Here is a 20,512-nt window from a genome sequence, read left to right as displayed (position 1 = left end):
TCCTGGGTAGAACTGGGTTGGAAGACCCGACAGACACAGTCTCACACTTTATAAAATAGCTCAATATTCTCATGATTTTTTAAAGGCCGATTGTCCTTGCAATCTCCCCACATGAATGAAGGCATGAATGAAGTCCCTCCCCCGAGCCCTACCTTCTGAGAGATTTAACCGTGAGACCATGGAGAAGACCTACTTGCTTAACCCATCATAGCATTCTGCCTCTTTCTCCTTCACCTGCAGATGCTTGTCTCTCTTTTAAATGGTAACCAGAACAATCTAGCCATGGTAGGGTAGACCCACCAGGGTTATTGTTTTCTCTGTGCACATAGAAATGAGGTGGGGAAGAAGAAGGAAGAAGAAAGAAGGAGGAGGAGGAGGAGGAGGAGGAGGAGGAGGAGGAGGAGACTGGTCTGCTTTTTGGTGCGAGAGGCGCCTTCAAGTTATCCTGGACTGCCTGGGCAAATTCCTGCAAGTTTTTTGGTAACATTTTTCAGAATCGTGTCGTTTTCAGCCCTTCTTCCTAGGGCTGAGAGATGGTACTGGCTCAAAGTCATCCAGCTGAATTTGTTCCTAAGGCAGGACTAAAGCTCACAGCCTCCTGATGTTTAAGACTTGTGCCTTTAACCACTACACCAAACTGGCTCTCGCTCTTCCATTATTGCGCTCTGTAGAAAAGTCCTGCTAGGGGAGGATTCCATCTGGGTGATGTCCCGGGAGGCAATCCATCCCTCCAACTGGAAACGAATCTGCAGCTGTTCTCATCTACTTTTAGTTCAGTGGCACATCACATGTTTTGCAGGCAGTCGATCCCAGCCTCAGTCTCTGAACTGAAAGGATTCTTCTCTGACCAAGAAGAGTCCGGCAAGCTGTTTGCCTGTCAGAATAGTCAGTTCTGGAAAAGATGGGAAGCGCCATATGCTAATAGCCTAGATCAAGTTACATGCGCTCCCTCCCACCCACGCACCCTCCTGCCACACGAACTGTGCCAAAGTTAGCAAATTACAAGAGATTCCCCAGGGGCACTCGGCTGTCCCATCTTCATCACTGTTAGCTCGTTTGCATCGCTACCGTTCTTGTATCAGCCGGCTATTTGCAAGCAGCCTGGAGCAGCAACGAAAGGTCAGAGCAAATGTTTACATTTGCCAGACGGGTTTGGAAGACCGAGGGGGGGGGGTTGGCAAAGGTGATCAACTGTCAGTGAAATTGGACTCACCCGAGGTCAAGGGGCGGGCTAGCAGAGGTGATCAACTATGGGTGTAATTGGACATCAGCATCACAAGGGCTGATAGGCAGGTTTGGACATAGATGGTTTAGATTTCAGGCCTACTGTGCCCTGCCCTGCTTTTTGCTAGGGTTTGTTGTGACCATTTCCAACGGCTGTTGCTGCTCTGGGAGGCAGCTCTATAAATGCCAGTCTTTTTGCATTTGAGCTTCTGGAAGGGCTCCGCTGTCTTGTTAGGGCTGGCCAGTATCTGCAGACCCAAGCTGTCTACCGAGGATGGCCTAAGAGCGTTGAAGTGAGGTAGCTAGAGAGAGCTGCAGGTGAGTTATGGGGACAAGCCTCTTGCCCCTTGTCCCTGGCTTACCCTTGCTGGAGACAGTGACGAGAGAAACTTGGCCCTGCTGTCAGCTGGATCCACGCCAAGCCATTTGTTTAGCTTCCCGGCTGGGGGTGAGGCGACAGCAGAAAGTTCCCTAGAGCGGAGCGGATGGGATGGTGCCTGTGCGTGTCTCACTTTGGGCTTGAATAATGGCTGGGTCCCTTCAAGGGGCCACAAATTCAGAGGATGGTGAACTCCTTCGGGGCCAGAATATCTAACGCTGTGGAGGCTGTCACATCTCTGGACACAGAGCGCCAGCACATCAGGACAACAGACTCCGAGGAGCCAGAGAGAGGAGAGCTGGCTTCTGGCAAAGAGGATGGATCCCAGCCATGCTCCCTTCTGTGGCAGTGACTGTGTCCTTTCGGGTCCATGTTTTTGCACGGCGTTGGGCATTTCCAGCTCCAGAGTCTAATTTACCCTTTCGGCCATCAGCTCCCATCCTTGACTTTGTGCAGAGCCTTGGGGACGGGGGAGGCGGTGGTTGCACTGGTGGCCTTTGCTGAGATCTCTGCCTCTGTGGAACAGCAGCCGTGATGTAAGTGGGAATGCTCTCCTCCTGCTCCAAGCTACACAGCTCCCCAGGCATTTCCCCATCCTCCGAGACCAGCAGCTCACCTGTCCTCTCCAAGAAAATGACCATGATCCCCAAATTTCGTCTCCAGCGGAGGTTTACTGTGGCCCACCCGCTTTGGTAAGAGGACTTGTGTGTGGGGGGGAGAGGACTTCTCGGGGGCCGTTGTATGCGCTCCTACTTCAGACATTCATAACAATGAGCTTGAAGAAAGCCAAACTAACATCTAACTCAATATTCTCCTTCTAGCAGTAGATGGTTAAATCTTTCTAGTAGCAATCCTCCCCCTTGTTTTCCTCCAGTACTCACAGATACTCCACAAAGAATTTCCATTTAGCAGTTAAACCTGTTCTTCTTCGTGGATACGTTTCATTGTCTTTTAAAGTAATCTCAGATATCCTGTAGGGCGAAAGTTTGCAGGTTAGCTCTCCACTGGACGAGGACAGGCATCCTGTTGTCTTGAAAGGGAGAAAAATGTCCTCCGTTTAAAATTCCATTTACCGCTTTCTGGAGAAGTAAAGTTTGTTCATGTTTAAAGTTTGCTAGAAGCCTCTGTTGGTCCTTAGGAGCAAATCAGATGCAGGATAAGCAAGTATCTTCCAACCGGATTGTCTTTTATGTTCTTTTGTTATTAAATGAAATCTCCCACTGCAGAGTCAACTCTATCTGGGAACATGCAGAGGAAATAGAGCAGCTGTTGTCTTCTCTGCTTCTTCAGAGCTTCCTGCAGGCATTTTGTCTTTTAAGGCCATAAGCTTGATCTGGGATTCTTTTTTTTTTTAACCTCCCAAAGCAAAACAATAAATCTGCATTTAAGTAAGGAAATAAATCAGTTAAGTCTCTACTCTGAACAAAAGGGGATGTTTTAAATCTACTAGAGTACTTTCTTGAATGTTTATGATTCTTGGCAACGTAGGTTTTTGTGTGTGTTTTTTTCCCCTTCTGCACACAGTTTTGCTTTTGACCATGGTGTGGGGGGAAAAGAGATTGTCTCCAAAGGGGGAGAGAGATAACCTCAGTCCATTGTGAGATTCCGGCATGTCTCTTCATCTCGCGCAAACCACACACTCACAAGTTGTTCTCGCCAAGTCCCTTCCAGCCTCATCAACAGCTATTTATAGGAGAGTTCCAGATTCCAAAAGTATCTTCCCCAATGGGGTCAGGAACAATTAAAGCAAACAAAGTGGGGTGGAATTCAAAACAAAAGTTGGGATGGGTCATTTGCCAAATGCTTTCCCTCCTCTGGCGAGTGAGTGGGATGGAGATTAAATTGAGCTGCTCCGTTGCGCTCATGAGGGAGGGGTCCTCCGTTCACATGCATACCTCACCACATCTGCTACCGTTGTGCTGGGCCTTCGGTTTGGCTTTCCCAAAGCATCACGTGTTATTTTGCGTATTCCTGGAACACAATTTTAGAATCAGAGCATTGGAAGGTGCCATTTAGACCTGAAAGTCCAATTCCCTATATGGTGAGAGGATCCAGGTTAAAGCATCCCCATCAAGGGTCTAGCCAAAATGAAGCGCTTTAGTGAATTGATGGGGAGGGGGCAGGCTGCTCCTTCCACACTTCAGCTGTTTCCATTCTGTTAGGATTGTTTTTCTTAACATTCAGCAGCTATCACAGGTAGTCCTCAGCTTATCACTATTCATTTAGTGACCACTCAAAGTTACAATGGCACCGGGAAAAGTGACTGACGACTCACCCTTATGACCGTTGCAGCATCCCCATGGCCACATGATCAAAATCAGGACACTTGGCAACCAGCATATATTTGTGAAGGTTGCGGTGTCCCAGGGTTATGTGATCGCCATTTCTGACCTTCCCAGCCAGCTTCCAACAAGCAAAGTCAGTGGGGGAAGCCAGGTTTGCTTAATACAGGGGTCCTCAAATTGGCCACTTTAAGGCTTGTGGACTTCAACTCCCAGAATTCCCCAGCCAGCATGGCTGGCTGGGAAATTCTGGGAGTTGAAGTCCACAAGCCTTAAAGTGGCCATGTTTGACGAGCCCTGGCTTAATAGTCAAGTGAACACGATTCACTTAGCAACTGCAATAATTCACTTAACAACAATGGCAAAAAAATCATAAAATTGGGTGCAACTCCCTTAACAACTGACTTACTTAGCAACCAAAATCCCAGTCCTAATTGTGGTCGTGAGGACTACCTGTAGTCCACATCATTCTTTGTGGGGAAAATAAGAGATTTCTTGGCCTTTTTCTGCAGGTATTTCCAATGTGTTGTTATCAGAGGCTGAATGTTCCCAGTTCTTGCAGCACTTAAGGTGGGACTGGATCAATGAAGAATTCAGTGGAGCTGTTACTTCTCTTGATCCTAATATGATTCTTTAAGTGGAAAAAGCAGTGAGAGAAACGGAAAGAAAGAATGCACTGATGTTTTCCTGGTAGACTATGCAGGTGTAGACCCAGATTTGTCAAAGCCAAAGACATCTTGGCTTCATTCAAGCTTGTTGAACTCCAGGCAGCGCCTAAAGAAATGGATGGCAAGGGCCATGTTTGCAGAAAAGCCTTAATCAGTTCTGTTAAGAACTGATCCTGCCTCTTCATAATACAGTTAACGTAGGGTAGCTTTGCCTGGTTTGAATTTCTTTTGAAGGCTTTCATGCTGCACAAGCTTAGCAGCTGACCTGGTTATTTTTAGGGCAGGGGTCTTCAAACTTGGCCCTTTTATGACTTGTGGACATCAACTCCCAGAATTCCTCAGCCAGCGTGCCTGGCTGAGGAATTCTGGGAATTGAAGCCCACAAGTCACAAAAGGGCCAAGTTTGAAGACACCTGTTTTAGGGATTGCGTGAACCTAGAAAAAACTTGACTAAGGGCCTAAGGTGTATATAGGCCTTGCAGCTTAGCTTGATAACCTGATTTACCTCACAGGGGACAGCAACTGGATTCCCGTAACATGCCAAGTCACAGACAACCAAAAAAAAATAAGCTGTGTGTCAGACAGATGACAAGGTGACCTTGCTCACTCTTACTAAAATATCCTCTCCACCAACAACTTCAAAAACAGCCATCTTGCCTTTGTTCAATTCATGTCTTTCTGGGCTTATGAAGTAATGTTTGGTTTATTTGAAGTTGATTTTGGCTTCAGGCCCACACCTGAACTGCTGAAAACCCCGGAGTTTTCCTAGCAAATTTTCAGAAAAATGGGTTTGTGTCCATTTGTTTAAATGGAAACTGCATGACCAGAGGAAGTCTACCTCCAGGGATAAGCACTGGGCAGGGCTGATTCTTTCCATCCCTGCTTGTGGATTTCCTCCCATTCATCAGCTGCCTGATGTTTACAAGTGAATACAGTAATGAGCTGCAAGGGACGCGGTGGCTCAGTGGGTTAGGACGCTGAGCTTGTCGATCAGAAGGTCGGCAGTTTGGCAGGTCGCCTGTTACTCGTCCCAGCTTCTGCCAACCTAGCAGTTTGAAAGCACGTAAAAATGCAAGTAGAAAAATAAGGACCACTATGGTGGGAAGGTAACAGCATTCTGTGCGCCTTCGGCATCTAGTCATGCCGGCCACATGACCATGGAGACGTCCTCGGACAAGCGCTGGCTCTTCGGCTTTGAAACGGAGATGAGTATCGGCCCCTAGAGTTGGAAATGACTAGCATGCATGTGCGGGGGAACCTTTATCTTTATAGTAATGAGTTAGACCAGGGATCCTCAAATTTGGCCACTTTAAGACTTATGGACTTCAATTCCCAGAATTCTGGGAGTTGAAGTCCTCAAGTCTTAAGTGGCCAAGTTTGAGGACCCCTGAGTTAGACCATGGAGTTAGTCCAAATGGACCTCCAGAAACTCTTGTGTTAATGAAATGAAGCCTCCCTGTGCTGAAAAAGTCTACCTCTGCCTGCCTTCATTCAGCAGACTTTAATTATCAGGCAGCAAAGGGCTATTTTTTTGTAATATTGCTTGTTTTTTTCACAATAGAAAGAGGCATACTTATGGGATTTTTCAGGGTCAGGTGCTCAAATAGCCTTAGGTGCTTTGAAGTGGAGAAGAGGATATTGTTGTTCTGTTTTAAACAGCATAAGGTATTTCTTGCAGTTATGTGCAATAATTATTAAGAAATAAAAAGTGACTACAGGTAATCCTCGATTTACAATCATTCATTTGGTGACCAGTCAAAGTTACAACACCGGAAAAAAAGTGATTTGTGACTGGTTTTCACATTTGTGACCATTGCAGCATCCCCTTGGTCATATGATCAAAATTCAGATGCTTGGCAGCTGGTTCATATTTATGACGGTCGCAGTGTCCCGGGATTCTATGATCATCTTTTCTGATCTTCTAAGAAGCAAAGTCAATGGGGAAACCAAATTCACCTAATAAACATGTTACTAACTTAACTGAATTGATTCACTTAACAGCTGTGGCAAGAAAGGTTGCAAAATGGGGCAAAATTCACTTAACAACTGTCTTGCTTAGCAACATGAATTTTGGACTCAATTGTGGTTGTAAGTGGAGGACTACCTAGTATGAGACAGGATACTGCCAGGGTTAGCAACAAGAGATCCTGGACTAGATTTGACCCTATCACCCTACTCTGATTAACAGCAGCTGAGTTAAAAGCACACCACCAAGCGATGCCACATTTCTGAGATCCAGAAAGTCTCTGTTGGATCCACTCTTTCTCTCTTTTCGACTCTTTCCTTTTTCATTGAGCCGAGTGTCAAGAAGTCTGCAGATTTCTGCAAAAAAACTGAAGCGGTTACAAACCAGAACATGAGCAGAGTGCCTTTTCCTTGAGGCCAACTGGTCCCCCCTGTGCTGTTGGGAGAGCAAAGGAGGGGCAGGAAGGAGCAAAGACCTTTCTGTTCAGGGTAGTCAAGGCCCAACGTAGCCATCATCTGGACTCATTCATTCAGGAACCGGACTGACATTTCAGTGTGGCGAGAGAGCAGCGCAAGAAGCTCCCATCGCTTGGTTAGTCACCAGGATGAATTGTTCATCCAGAAGATTTTGATCCACAATGAAGGCTTTGTCCATGTTGTGCCATTGGGAGAAATGAACCAGAAACAAAACAACAACCAGTTTGAAATGGAGTGGTTATTTTTATTTCTTTTTCTTCCTTTTTTTTTTTTTGCATTTACATTCATTCAAAAACCCCACCGTCTTTTGGAAACAAGCTTCTGTCAGAGTAGATAGAAAGAAGGGCCTCTACCCCACCCCACCCGTACTTGGGGGTGGGGTTGCCAGTCTGAAACATATCCTGGCATTTCCAGAGTGCTCCCCAGACCCCCAACCCCGTCCTGCCCAAAGGCACTTCGCGATCCAGTTTCAGGCTTGTACTCCAGAAACAATTGACTGATTATCTCACACTGCTGGGCTTCGGCACTGACGTGAGCTGGAACAAGCTGTTGAAAGGGTACCCATTGTTCCATACTCGAATGCATTTCATAGGAATGGGAGGCTGTCGGTGGTTATATGGAGGGTTGATATGGGGACCTGGCTATACTGTGTACAGAATCCCTTGGGGTTTAGGCACATATGTGGCTTGCAAAGAGGATGTGGACACATCCTCCAGAGGCCCTTCTACACTGGGACGATCCCTGGTAAGATTAGTTCAGATGCTATCTTGAACCTTTGAAGGGTCCTTCAGCCCACCAATTCTCCTTCTCTCTGCAGTCCAGTTCTGGCTTTTGAGAAAACTGCCTCTGGGTTGCCAAAGCACTGATCTCTCAAAGCTGTAATCGAATGAAAATGTCCAAGGAAGTACAGTAGATGACAAAGAGAGAAACTGCTCAGAGTTTGCTGAACTATTAACTTCAGATCCACCTTGCTAGCAGTGAGAAAGATGGGCACCTAGGCGAGTACCATCTGGGGGATGGGTGGACACAGCACTCTCCCTCTCACATACTACCTGGTGTTTGGGGCTATCTAAGTAGACTTCGAGGGACACGGTGGCTCAGTGGGTTAGGACGCTGAGCTTGTCGATCAGAAGGTCGGCAGTTTGGTGGGTCGAATCCCGAGTGCCGCGTAACAGAGTGAGCGCCTGTTACTCGTCCCAGCTTCTGCCAACCTAGCAGTTCGAAAGCACGTAAAAATGCAAGTAGAAAAATAGGGACCACTACGGTGGGAAGGTAACAGTGTTCCGTGCGCCTTTGGCGTCTAGTCATGCCGGCCACATGACCACGGAGACGTCCTCGGACAAGCGCTGGCTCTTCGGCTTTGAAACAGAGATGAGCACCAGCCTCTAGAGTCGGAAACAACTAGCACGCATGTGCAGGGGAACCTTTACCTTTACCTTTAAGTAGACTTCAGAGTGGTCAGCTGCTTTTCTCTCTTCTCCTGAACCCCAATGGAGAAAAGTTAATAAAATATCAAATTCTCACTTGATGAGTTAAAAAGTTAAGGAGCATTGGGAGAGGACAACCAATTTTCTTTGTCGATTTAAGGACAGATACAGGCCAGCTGCAGAATCCAGCAGGAAAGAGGGGGAGTGAAAAGACAAGATGGGTAAGACAGGGGTGACTGTTAAGTTCTGCTTGTTTCTGAATTTTTCATTCTCTTTTTAATCTTGAGCTTGAATTATGTTAGAAGGTAGTTTTCCTTAACCATAAACCATGCAAATATCTGGGACTGAAGTACTTATAATCCTTAGTTGTGGTTTTGGATGGGTGATGACAGTTGTAGTCCAATATTTTTGAAAGTTGCAACTTTCAAGAAAGATGCTGCTAGCTAGAGAAGTTAGGAAATGCAGCCCAGCACCTCTGAGGACTGTTAAAAAGGAATACTGAGTTCCTGAACTAAATTTTTAATCCATAGAACTTTTTTGAAATGACAAAAATGGGGAAGTAGTTTGATTTCTTATTGCTAAAGATGCCAGCTAGCAAGGTTTTATTTTCCTGTTTGAGATTTGAGAAAAACAAAAAACGAAAGTTAGAATATTTCGGACATGTGATGCAACACCCAGAAAAATACGGCATACTCCATTTAATCCTCCAGGGAAAGATTGAAGGCAAACGAGGTCCAGGCAGAAGAAGAAGATCATGGCTTCAAAATCTAAGGGACTGGTTTGGACAAAACTCAGCAGCACTTTTTCGTGCGGCTGCTGATAAAAACAGGATCGCCAGCGTCCGATATCGGATACGGCACAAGAAGAAGAAGTATGCGTGTGTGCCAGTGCCCATGATGCCAATATGAAAATATATCAGTGTTTCTTAACCTCTGCAACTTTAATATGTGCAGAATTCTGGGAGTTGAAGTCCACACATCTTAAAGTTGCTAACGTAGAGAAACACTGCTCTATACAGTATTCAAGGCAGCGTGTCTTTGAATACCAGTTGCTGAGAAAAACTACCTGGGAAAGTTGTTCTCTTTATGACCAGCCAAAGTATTTCCTCAAGCTGTTTGGCTGATCCTCAGGATAAACAGAGCACTGGATTAAACGGTCCTCAACCTGATCCAGAAAATTCTCATGTTCCCAGAAAAGATTCAGATCAACTGATAACTAAAAGCAGTGTCTTCAGAGTGATTGGCAATGACTGATAAGACTAGAACTTCCCTATTCAGAAGCAGCCTACTCTGAGTATCAGCTTCTGGGTGAGAAGGAAGTTGTTTACCTTAGCCCTGCTTGCATATGTTCAACTAAGGAAGAGAAAGTGGGTAAATTATATTAATTCTGATGCCGCACAACTCTTTTATGTTTGTTTGTTTGTTTGTTTTTATAAATGGTACTTATAATTGTAAGGGAAGCGGTGGCTCAGTGGGTTAAGACGCTGAGCTTGTCGATCAGATGGTCGGCAGTTTGGCGGGTCGAATCCCGAGTGCCGCGTAACAAGAGTGAGCGCCTGTTACTCGTCCCAGCTTCTGCCAACCTAGCAGTTCGAAAGCACGTAAAAATGCAAGTAGAAAAATAGGGACCACTACAGTGGGAAGGTAACAGCGTTCCGTGCGCCTTTGGCGTCTAGTCATGCCGGCCACATGACCACGGAGACGTCCTCGGACAAGCGCTGGCTCTTCGGCTTTGAAACGGAGATGAGCACCAGCCCCTAGAGTAGCACGCATGTGCGGGGGAACCTTTACCTTTACCTTACTTATAATTGTTAGGTTCTCATGCTGTCCAGCCAGGGTTTGGTTCTGAGGAATGTTGTGAGGTAAGCAAAGATGCCTCAGGAACTCTCTCTGGACTTTAACCTCATGGCATCTCGATGACCTCCTTCCCTACTTAATTGGCTAAGGTTATTCAGCACATATGAAACACATTCTGGAGTTTTCTGGAACTCTTTGTACATCTGCTCCTCGTGATCCTTCCAAGAACCCTACAAAACAGACAGGCTGGTTTTTATTGCAAAGGTGAGGCTAAGGAATTAGCTGCCGGACTGACTTGTGTTCCTCTGGTTGAGTTCATGGCAGGAGTGAGCTGCAGACAAGAGGTGAGATGGTAAACATCTTGATTTGCAGCTCAGTCCGTGGGCTGCGTGGCAGTGCTAAGCTCTGTCCCATCCTTTGAGAAGTTTCCTCGGATTCATGATGTCTATAACACCTGCGGTTCTTGGCACGCAGCCTCTTCCCCACTGACTTCTTTTTCCTACTCCCCAGTGGGGCACACACTTTTTTTCTCACGGCATCATGGAAACTGGACAAGAGCCAAGAAGCATAAGTAATCCTGGCCAGTCGAGACAGTTACATTGGACAGAATCAAAGACTTAAAACTGTTGGGGGGAGAGAATTGGGGAGGAAGCTAAAATGTGTGTAAAAATTAGGGGGAAAATATATGCCTGTTACACAAAGAAAATAGGGGAAAAGAAGCATTTCTGTCTCAGTAACACTAGCACTGTGAGTTGTTTAGTGAAGGGCTTTGCTGAAAGATGTAGAGAACTCACTGCCATAAAACATAGTGATTATGTCAGAGCTTCAGCCCAGACCTGGTAATAAATAACAGAATAAATAGAGTTGAAAGGGACCTTTGAGATCTTCTAGTCCAACCTGCATGAACAGGACACCCTACAGCATTTCAAATAAATGGTTGGCCAATTCTTCTGAAAAAACTCCAGTGATGGAGCACCCACAACTTCTGAAGGCAAGCTGTTCCACTGATTCATTCTAACTTTCTTCTTAGTTTTACGTTGGTTCCCTCCTTGATTAGTTTCCATCCATTGCTTCTTGTTCTGCCCTCGAATGCTTTGGAGAATAGGTTGACCCCCTCATCTTTGTGGCAGCCCTTTATAAATTTGAATTTGAATTTTGAATTTTATTGAATTTATATACTGCCCTTTCCTGTAGGACTCAGGGCGGTTTACAGGGTATATAAAACATCGATACAACAATAAAGAACAATTAAGTATTGATGTGAAATTTATACTGCTTGTAGTTATATTATAAGAGTTAAAGTGCGATAGATTTAATAGTTTATTGTTTTTTGCATATGGTAGATTATGATTGTTTCTACTTTTATACCTTGTATTTAGCTCTGGGAAGTCGGGGAGGGGGGGAGGGGGAGGGAGGGAGGTGTTGGGGAGGGTTGGGAAAAGGGGAGCGGGTTGGGAGGGGTTTTGTTTTGTTTTGTTAAAAATAAAATGTACTGTAAAACTTTTCAATAAAAAAAATTAAGAACAATTAAAAAAGATTAAATTAAATCCCTGAAAAAATATAAAACCCCAATTAAAACCCCAATTAAAACGCAGCCTGGGCCGGAAAGCTCGAAGAGCCAGGTCTTCAGGTCTCGGCAAAATGATCGAAGGTTGAGGGCAGTCCTAATCTCCACGGGCAGCTGGTTCCAAAGGGCAGGCACCCCCACAGAGAAGGCCCTCCCTGTGGGAGCACACAGGATGAAGGGAACTTGATACCGGCAGCAGGTGTTCCCTTAGATAGTCCGGACCCAAGCCATTAAGGGCTTTATAGGTCATCACCAGCACCTTGAATCTCACCCGGAGGGCAACCGGAAGCCAATGCAGCTCACGGAGCAGAGTTGTTACATGGGAGTAACGGGAAACCCCCATCACAACTCGCGCGGCTGCATTTTGCACCAGCTGAAGCCTCCGAGTGGTCCTCAAGGGCAGCCCCATGTAGAGAGCGTTGCAGTAGTCTAAATGTACCTTTGTTTACAAACTCTAACCTGCATTTGGGAACATGTTCCAAAGAATCTAGGATGAGGCTGGGATTGATAGGTTATTCTTATTTCAGATACAAGAAGCCCTAATAATGAAGAAGGGCAACTACTGCAGAACAAAGCCACCAGGCTTTCTGGTTTAAATCTTGACTTTCATTCACCCCAGACTATGTAATATAAAGAGCTCTTCCTGTTCATTTCTCAGCCTTAGATCTGGATGACATCTGCACCATGTTTTAATAATGGATCTGTCTGGACTTGTTCTCTTCATTCGTGCTCCTGCCAGCTTAAGCCCTTGTCAACTCAAAGAATCAGATTTGTGGAACTGGAAGGGACCACAAAGAGTATTAAATCCAATCCTCAGGACCATCTGGTTCAACTCCAGTTGAAACCAATCTGGGAGATTTCCTCCTTCATATGAATATATCTGCCAAAAAGGGCCAAGAAAAAGATTTTATTTTATTTTTATTTTTTGCTATCCACTGATTATTAAAATTGCTTATGAAATAAGGTGCCCCATTTATTTACAATGATGATCTCCATATTGTCAGACTGAACAGACAAAAAACATGTGAAGTTACTTCTGAGTAGTTTCTTTATTGTTGTTCACCTACAGACAGAACCCTGCCAGACTAAAACAATGATCTGCATTTTGTTGTTGCTGTTGTTGCTGTTAGTTGCGAAGTCGTAACTAGATATAGCCTGTGAACAGCTAGGGAGGGTAATCTTTCCCCTCTTCCTGCCAACCAGACATTGTGAGGTCCGCTGCCACTGGAAAGAAGCCCTTTCTTCCTGGTACTCCAGACTACACTACAATCTGCACATATCAAACCTTTCAGAATAACAGAGTTTGAAGAGATCTTGGAGGCCTTCTAGTCCAGGGCTTTTCAACCAGTGGTATGGGTACCACCTGTGGTACATTGGCACCTGGCAAGTGGTATGCAACCGTCCTAGAAAAGTGGTAGCAGGGCAGGGGAATGAGCTGAACCGGTGGCAGCACCGCACAAGCCTGAGCAAGAGACGCCTGGAGCGCTCCTTAGCAGCCGGGGAGTGCGCGCGTGTGCAGGACTGCCCTGCCGGCTCCCGCCCGACGCCGGATGGCTCCGCCGATGCTGCTTCAAGAGGGAAGAGCGTGTGGCGCCTGCCATGGCTCCCCGAGGACTCCTTAGGAGCCGGGGAGCACGCGCATGCGCAGGACTGCCCTGCCGGCTTCCGCCAGACGCCAGCCTGCCCTGCTTCCTCCACAGTGAGAGGGGAGGGCATGCCTTCCCGGGCTCGCTGACTTGCAGCCAAGCCGGAGCCGAAAGGGGCTTTTCCTTCCACCCACCCTTTGGAATAGACGCAAGAGCTCCCGGGGTCTGGCATTTGCAAGGGGGAGGGGAAGGGGCTGAGAGGCTCTTGGGGGTGGGAAGGGAGAGTCATGTTGGAGGGGGGACTGGACTAAGGAGGCTTGAAGTTGCTTTGCAAGAACGGGGGCGCTCGATTGATTTATGTACTATTTTCCGGTGTATAAGACGACTGGGCGTATAAGATGACCCCCCCAACTTTTGAGATGATTTTCATGGGTTAAAAAGTCATCTTATACGCCGGAAAATACGGTAGTAACCAGATTCCTTCCAAACTTTGGTAAATTAATACAACAGAGGAGAATTTATGAAATACTTGGTGATTAATCCTATTATCTACATTTACTTTAAGTTTAGTTAATCAAATTTAGCTTTTTTGGTCATTAAGTTTTTGATACCTTGCTAGGTGACTGGTGGTACTCGGATGTTGCCATATCCTAAAAGTGGTACAATGGATGAAAACGTTGAAAAGCCCTGTTCTAGTCTAACCCCCTGGTCTTGCAGGAAACCCCATAATATTCCAGACAAATAGTTTTCCAATCTCTTCTTAAACCCTTCAGTATTGGAGCACCGACAGCTTCTGGAGGCAAGCTGTTCCACTGGATAATTGTTGTCAGGAAATTTACCCTTAGTTCTAGGTTGCTTCTCTCCTTGGTTAGTTTCCACCCACTGTTTCTTGTTCTTCACAAACAAGCTCCACTCTTTTTGAATCTCTCTAGGTAGCTGCTTTGCTCATTTCAGGTGGTTCAGTGATTCCTCACCGAGAGACCAGCCTCTGTTTCAACAATCTCAGAATCTGATACATTGATAGTCCAAGAGATCTTCCAACTTCCCATTAGAGGAAAGCTCTGCTCTTAGCTTACCTGTCAAACCCAGAAATTAAAATAAAAAGTAACTGTGCATGCTAATCCCAACATCCCCCAATTTAAAAAAATGTAGGAAAAGAAGTTGGGGGAGGGGAGAGATAGAAAAAGTTCTTTATGACCCAGGCATAAACAAAATGTCCTTTAAAAACTAAAACTTTAATTTTTAATACATATATGCAAATGTACAGGTATAGTGTAGGGGGTACCTTGCTCAATAGTAGCAAATGTGAGAGGGATCTCGGAGTCCTAGTGGACAATCACTTAAATATGAGCCAGCAGTGTGCTGCAGCTGCCAAAAAAGCCAACACAGTGCTAGGCTGCATTAACAGAGGGATAGAATCAAGATTACGTGAAGTACTAATACCACTTTACAATGCCTTGGTAAGGCCACACTTGGAATACTGCATCCAGTTTTGGTCACCATTATATAAAAAAGATGTTGAGACTCTAGAAAGAGTACGGAGAAGAGCAACAAAGATGATCAGGGGACTGGAGGCTAAAACATATAGGGAACGGTTGCTGGAATTAGGTATGTCTAGTAGTTTAATGAAGAGAAAGACAAGGGGTGACATGATGGCAGTGTTCCAATATCTCTGGGGCTGCCACAAAGAAGAGGGAGCCAGGCTGTTCTCCAGAGCACCTGAAGGCAGGACAAGAAGCAATGCATGGAAACTAATCAAAGAGAAAAACAACCTAGAACTAAGGAGAAACTTCCTGACAGTTGGAACAATTAATCAGTGGAGCAACTTGCCTCCAGAAGTGGTGAATGCTCCAACACTGGAAGTTTTTAAGAAGAGACTGGACAGCCATTTGTCTGAAATGGTATAAGGTTTCCTGCCTGAGCAGGGGGTTGGACTAGATGACCTCCAAGGTCCCTTCCAACTCTATTATTTTTATTACATCTCTCCATGCATCTCATACCACCGTGTTATGGCAAAGTAAGTCTATACCCGTTGTGGCGAACCTATGGCATGCGTGCCACAATGCTGCCGTGTGCAAAAAAAAAAGGTTTAATCAATCAATCAATCAATTTCAACTTCTCGCGGGGAAGAAAAAAGATCTCACAAAGTTGGAAATGATTGAACTTTTTAGTCCCACCCAGTCTGCAGTTACCACTGCAGCCACGCCCACCCAATGGGCCATGCCCACCTGGCACCTGACGATACATAAGTGGGTTTGGGGTTGCAGTTTGGGCACTCGGACTCTAAAAGGTTCGCCATCACTGGTCTATACAATAGGATGAATTACTGATCTCAAAACTACTGCCCTAGAAGCCCTCTGTATCTATACATCCTAGCTCTGCCTCTTGCTTTGGTGATAGTGCTATCATTACCTTCAGTATCCTCCAGAGCAACCCCCCACTTTTTATTCTGCCCCTAATGTTGGAGTGTGCTTGACAAAAGATGATTCTTGCAACCTTTGTTGCTTTATTGGCAAATAAGGAATGAAAGGAAAACAAAATAAAGTCAATAGCACCACATTCTGGTCTTCTTGTGTTGCGGCTAGAAGAATCAATCTTTTTTCTGTCCCTCCTTCAGAAGACAGACCAATCTCACAAGAGAGAAATTAAATTAAATTTTATTAAAAAGAAAAGCAAATGTAAAAATCCCCTTTTAGCTTTATATACAGTATGTGCAAAAATATTCAGTAGCAAAAGAGATAAAAAATGTAGGGCTGTTCAATCCACGGCAATTGTAAGGAATAAGCCCTCTAAAAGAAAACTAAGAAAGGTATTATGCGGACTTTGGAATATAGAAACTGATTTGTTAGTGATTACTTTGCAAATATAAGCCCAGACAACATACTGTTTACCAAATATTAACGGTGTTTATGTTAAAAAAAATAAATAAAATATACTTTTTTAAAAAAGAAAGAAAACTAAAAAGGAAAAAAATATATAAGAACATAACATTAGTCTGCTCCACTATAAAGCAATTGCAAATTGCATAAAACACACAAATTACTGGTTTTACACAAAGAACATCAATACAAGAGACAAAATATTAGACTTTTAATACTGTTAAACACGGTAACAAAAATTAAACTTAAGGTGCAATTCCAATTAGACTTGTTATCTATTTCTTAGGACCATCTAATGCTTGGGGCTAGAGTCCACCGCTTGGACCTTTTCCAGCATTTTGTGGATTTTCCTTTAATGGTTGCTCAGGAAGACGCTACTTTGCTACTTTTCTTCTTTTCCTAGCCTACATACTGAGCTTATTCTATTGTTACAAAAGATAAACGTTTTTTTTTCCTTTATGGCAGAAAGGGAGATCTCCCTGCATACATACAGTAACCTCCAGCCTTACCTCATTCTGGAAGATCCTGCTTGACAAGGGAATGAGTATTTCCTTCTAGTTAACAGTTGTTGTTCTTACGAAAGCCGAGGGGTATTGCAAAAGATGTGATTATGATTTCTTGAATAAGCCAAATACATAAGTTCACAGAAAAAGTTGAACTATCAGATATAGTTTACAAGCCACAATAATTTAATCCATGCAACCATACACTGAAAACAAATAAGACACATGATGGCTTAGCCGTAAATGTGAAGCTGATTGGTAGGTTAAGATGGTGGAGTGGATGAGCAAAGAGTTTTTAAAACTTGGCAAAGCAGCAGTTGATTTAGCACTGGGATTGCCTTTGGCCAGAGGTTCACAAGCTTTGTAATCCTGCTGTCATCTCAAATAATAAATGATTTTGTGCGATACTTCACCTGAATAAAACTAAGTACAGAAAATGGGTCTTCGTGTGACCAGACCAGTTTTTGCAACCTTTTTGCAGTGGCCCTTAAGTGAGTGCGGTAATCATAAAGTAAATGCAGCAATTGTAAAGCCAAAGCAGTAATCATTAAATGAACCAACGGTTTGCTATGGGGATTTTTTGCTGAAAATTGGGAGTACTGTAACTGCCGGTTTTCAGCAAAAACATCATAAAGGATGGTCATATGACCATGGGACACTACAAATGACCATAAATGTCCTAGTGCCTGAAGTGCAGTCATGTGATCATGGAAGAACAGAATTTGGTTGCACCTTCTGGGAGGTTCGTCAGAACTTCAAATGGTTGCTAAACAACTGGTCATAAATCAAGGACTACCTGTAATAGAATTTAGTGGTTTATTGCTGTGGATTTGGGTGCTTCCTGAGGAGCTACTGTATGTATTTCAGTTTTGTGTTTTATTTTTATTGTTGTTTCTAACTTGCTTTTTGTTGCACAGAGTCAAACATGAAGAGATGGTTATACAAATTGAATGAACAAATTAAACTGCTCTCTGGTTTTCTCCATGAGGTTTTAGAGCACCAAATGTTCCTCTCAAAATCTTATAGGTGCCAAATATTAGCTAAAGTGGTATACTAAGAACCATCATCCCATGATCATCCTGTGAATGACTATAGTTAAAGATCATCAGCCTCTAGTCTCCTTCCAGAAATTAAAATTTAGGCAATTCTTGAATTTTCTTACTGTTCAGCAGTAATATGTATGTATCATATGTATGTGTGTTTGCAGTTATGGAAGGTTTATTTATTAAATCTATATGTGGCCCCTCTCACTATTGAGATGTTTAGCAGTCACTCAGTATTAAGCAGCTAGTAGTCCTTTTTTTTAGGGACACGGTGGCTCAGTGGGTTAGGACGCTGAGCTTATCGATCGGAAGGTCGGCAGTTTGGTGGGTTGAATCCCGAGTGCCGCATAGCAGAGTGAGCGCCTGTTCCTCGTCCCAGCTTCTGCCAACCTAGCAGTTCGAAAGCACGTAAAAATGCAAGTAGAAAAATAGGGACCACTCCGGTGGGAAGGTAACAGCGTTCCGTGCGCCTTTGGCATCTAGTCATGCCGGCCACATGACCACGGAGATGTCCTCGGACAAGTGCTGGCTCTTTGGCTTTGAAACGGAGATGAGCACTGGCCCCTAGAGTCGGAAACGACTAGCATGCATGTGCAGGGGAACCTTTACCTTTACCTTAGTCCTTTTTTACAGATAGTCCTCAATTTCCAATTGTAATTGAGCCCCACATTATGGTCGTAAGTGCCAGTCGTTAAGCAGCGTTAAGCAGGTTCCCACATGACCACACCTGAATTTACAACTTTTTTATGGCAGTCATTAAACGAATGCAATGGATGTACAGCGAACATCACAGTCATTAAGCAAAGTCTGTGACTTTTAAGTGAATCCACAGTCTGCAATGCGTAGTTTTTGACAGAAACTGGAGTAAATGTCAGTTTCCTGCAAAAAAAAAATTGAAGTCATGTGACTATGGGATGCCGCAAGCAGTCATGAATACAGGCTATTTGCCAAATGCCCAAAATGTGATCATATGACTGGAGTGGGAGGGGGGGTTGGCCTTTGTAACTTTGATCAGCTGCTAAGCGAGCAGTCGTAAGTTGAGGACTACCTGTAATTTCATTGGAGGTTTAGTCTGTTATGAGCCATGATTGCCATCTTCTTTAAAAATAAAATGTTCCTTTCAACAGGAAAAGACTGAGCAAAGCGACTGGAGCAATTGCTTTACATTTTGTCTTTCTCTTTTTGTCTTTCTACAGCTTTGATGTCGAGAATGGTTTCTCTCCAGGACGAAGTCCCCTTGACTCCCAGGCCAATCTGGGCCTGGGACTCGTTTTACAAGGCACAACACCCCACAGCCAACGTCGGGAGTCCTTCCTCTACCGATCGGATAGCGACTATGACCTCTCCCCCAAAGCCATGTCCCGCAATTCTTCCATCAGCAGTGACATGTAAGCAGAGAGGGCAAGGGTTGTGTCAAACGCACGCATTTTTGTCTTTTACTAGAAGAAAGTGAGACTCATAAAATCACACAAAGACCACCTTTGACATCTTCTGTTATGTGGAGTTTCTTGATGCTTCTCTTCTGGCTGTAAAACCAGAGCCACACTAATCAGTGTTGTCTCCCAGAGACAACATTGTGTCTTAGGATGTTTGCAGTCTAGCTGCTCTAAGGCTAGTGACCAGCCTGGCTGAGATTAAAGAAAAATCGTGGAAGAATACAGTTTCTTCAGAATTCTTGTATTTGCAACCGGAACAATCCTCCTCAGCTTCCCATTCTTCAGCTTTTACATTTGGGAACAATCCCTTGTCAGGTTCAGTGGATTTCATGTAAGGCAGTGAGACGGAGCCTTATAGAATGGGCGCAGTGCGGATTTTGACCCAAGTTTCTGTTTTCACCTGGGATATGTTGAAAGGTCTGCCATAGTGTGGAAAGAAAGTTCCAAGGCTGTCTATATATTCCAAGACAGTTATTCTAGGTTAGCTGAGGAACAGAGGTGTAATCTGCATAGGGCACTTCATGCTGTGTCCAGAAATTGAACCCACTATTTGGACTTTGTAACCATTAACATCCTTCTCTTCTCCCCTTGCAGGCACGGAGAAGACTTGATTGTTACTCCTTTTGCACAGGTGAGTATCTCTTTAGGGTTGGAAGTGGTCAGTCTCGGCCTGCTGTGCCCCTATGCCCAGTTAAGAACATGTTCACAGCCATAATGAGATATGTTCCCTATGTGACTTACTCCAACCTGATATGTTAAGGCCACAGCTCGGTGCCCCCCAAGACACTATGGTTGTGAATTCTAGCCTCATCTCTCTGAAAAGTATCAGGCTGGGGGTGGTTGTCCCTCATGGACCCTTCCTCACCTTCGATTATATATTTTTTGAACTCTTTCTAAAAGCCATTTAACTTGTTGGCCAAAGTCACCTAACAGAGTTAGAAATTTGGGGAATTAATGCTGCATAATTGTTTCTTATGTTTTTTATCTTCCTTATCCCCCCCCCCGCCCCAAGTTTATATGTGCAAAAATAAGGAAATTCTCTGCTTCCAACATGCTATGCATAACTTTTCAAGCTTCCACTCTGCATCCCATTTATATCATTTATATCAATCTTCTTGCTGCTCTTAATATACATACCTCATATACAGGTAATCCTCGACTTACAACCCTTCGTTTAACGACTGTTCAAAGTTACGGCAGCACTGAAAAAAGTGACTTACGACCAGCCCTCACACTTATGACCCTCGCAGCATCCCCACGGCCATGTGATCAGAATTCAG

The 20,512-nt window shown here is 44.4% G+C and overlaps 1 protein-coding gene across 2 annotated transcripts in view; it reads left to right on the top strand.

Moving 5' to 3' along the window:
- Positions 1 to 1,089: 1,089 nt before the first annotated feature.
- The window catches only part of PDE4C (phosphodiesterase 4C), a 58,132-nt gene continuing 38,709 nt past the window's right edge, over positions 1,090 to 20,512 (top strand). The window contains exons 1-3 of one of the 2 annotated variants that reach the window (XM_083349443.1): positions 1,090 to 1,119; positions 18,993 to 19,184; positions 19,827 to 19,863. In XM_083349443.1, the coding sequence (XP_083205569.1) occupies positions 19,153 to 19,184; positions 19,827 to 19,863 (69 nt within the window). In that variant the 5' untranslated portion in view covers positions 1,090 to 1,119; positions 18,993 to 19,152. Of the gene's footprint in view, positions 1,120 to 1,375; positions 2,296 to 18,992; positions 19,185 to 19,826; positions 19,864 to 20,512 lie in introns of those variants that run through there. The other variant, XM_083349442.1, reaches the window with a different exon arrangement.

Source organism: Vipera ursinii (genome assembly GCF_947247035.1).
Source record: "Vipera ursinii genome assembly, chromosome: 1".
In the NCBI taxonomy this organism is placed as follows: Eukaryota; Metazoa; Chordata; class Lepidosauria; order Squamata; family Viperidae; genus Vipera; species Vipera ursinii.
Note: the sequence above shows the minus strand (reverse complement) of the source record. Positions and strands in the feature narration are given on the sequence as shown.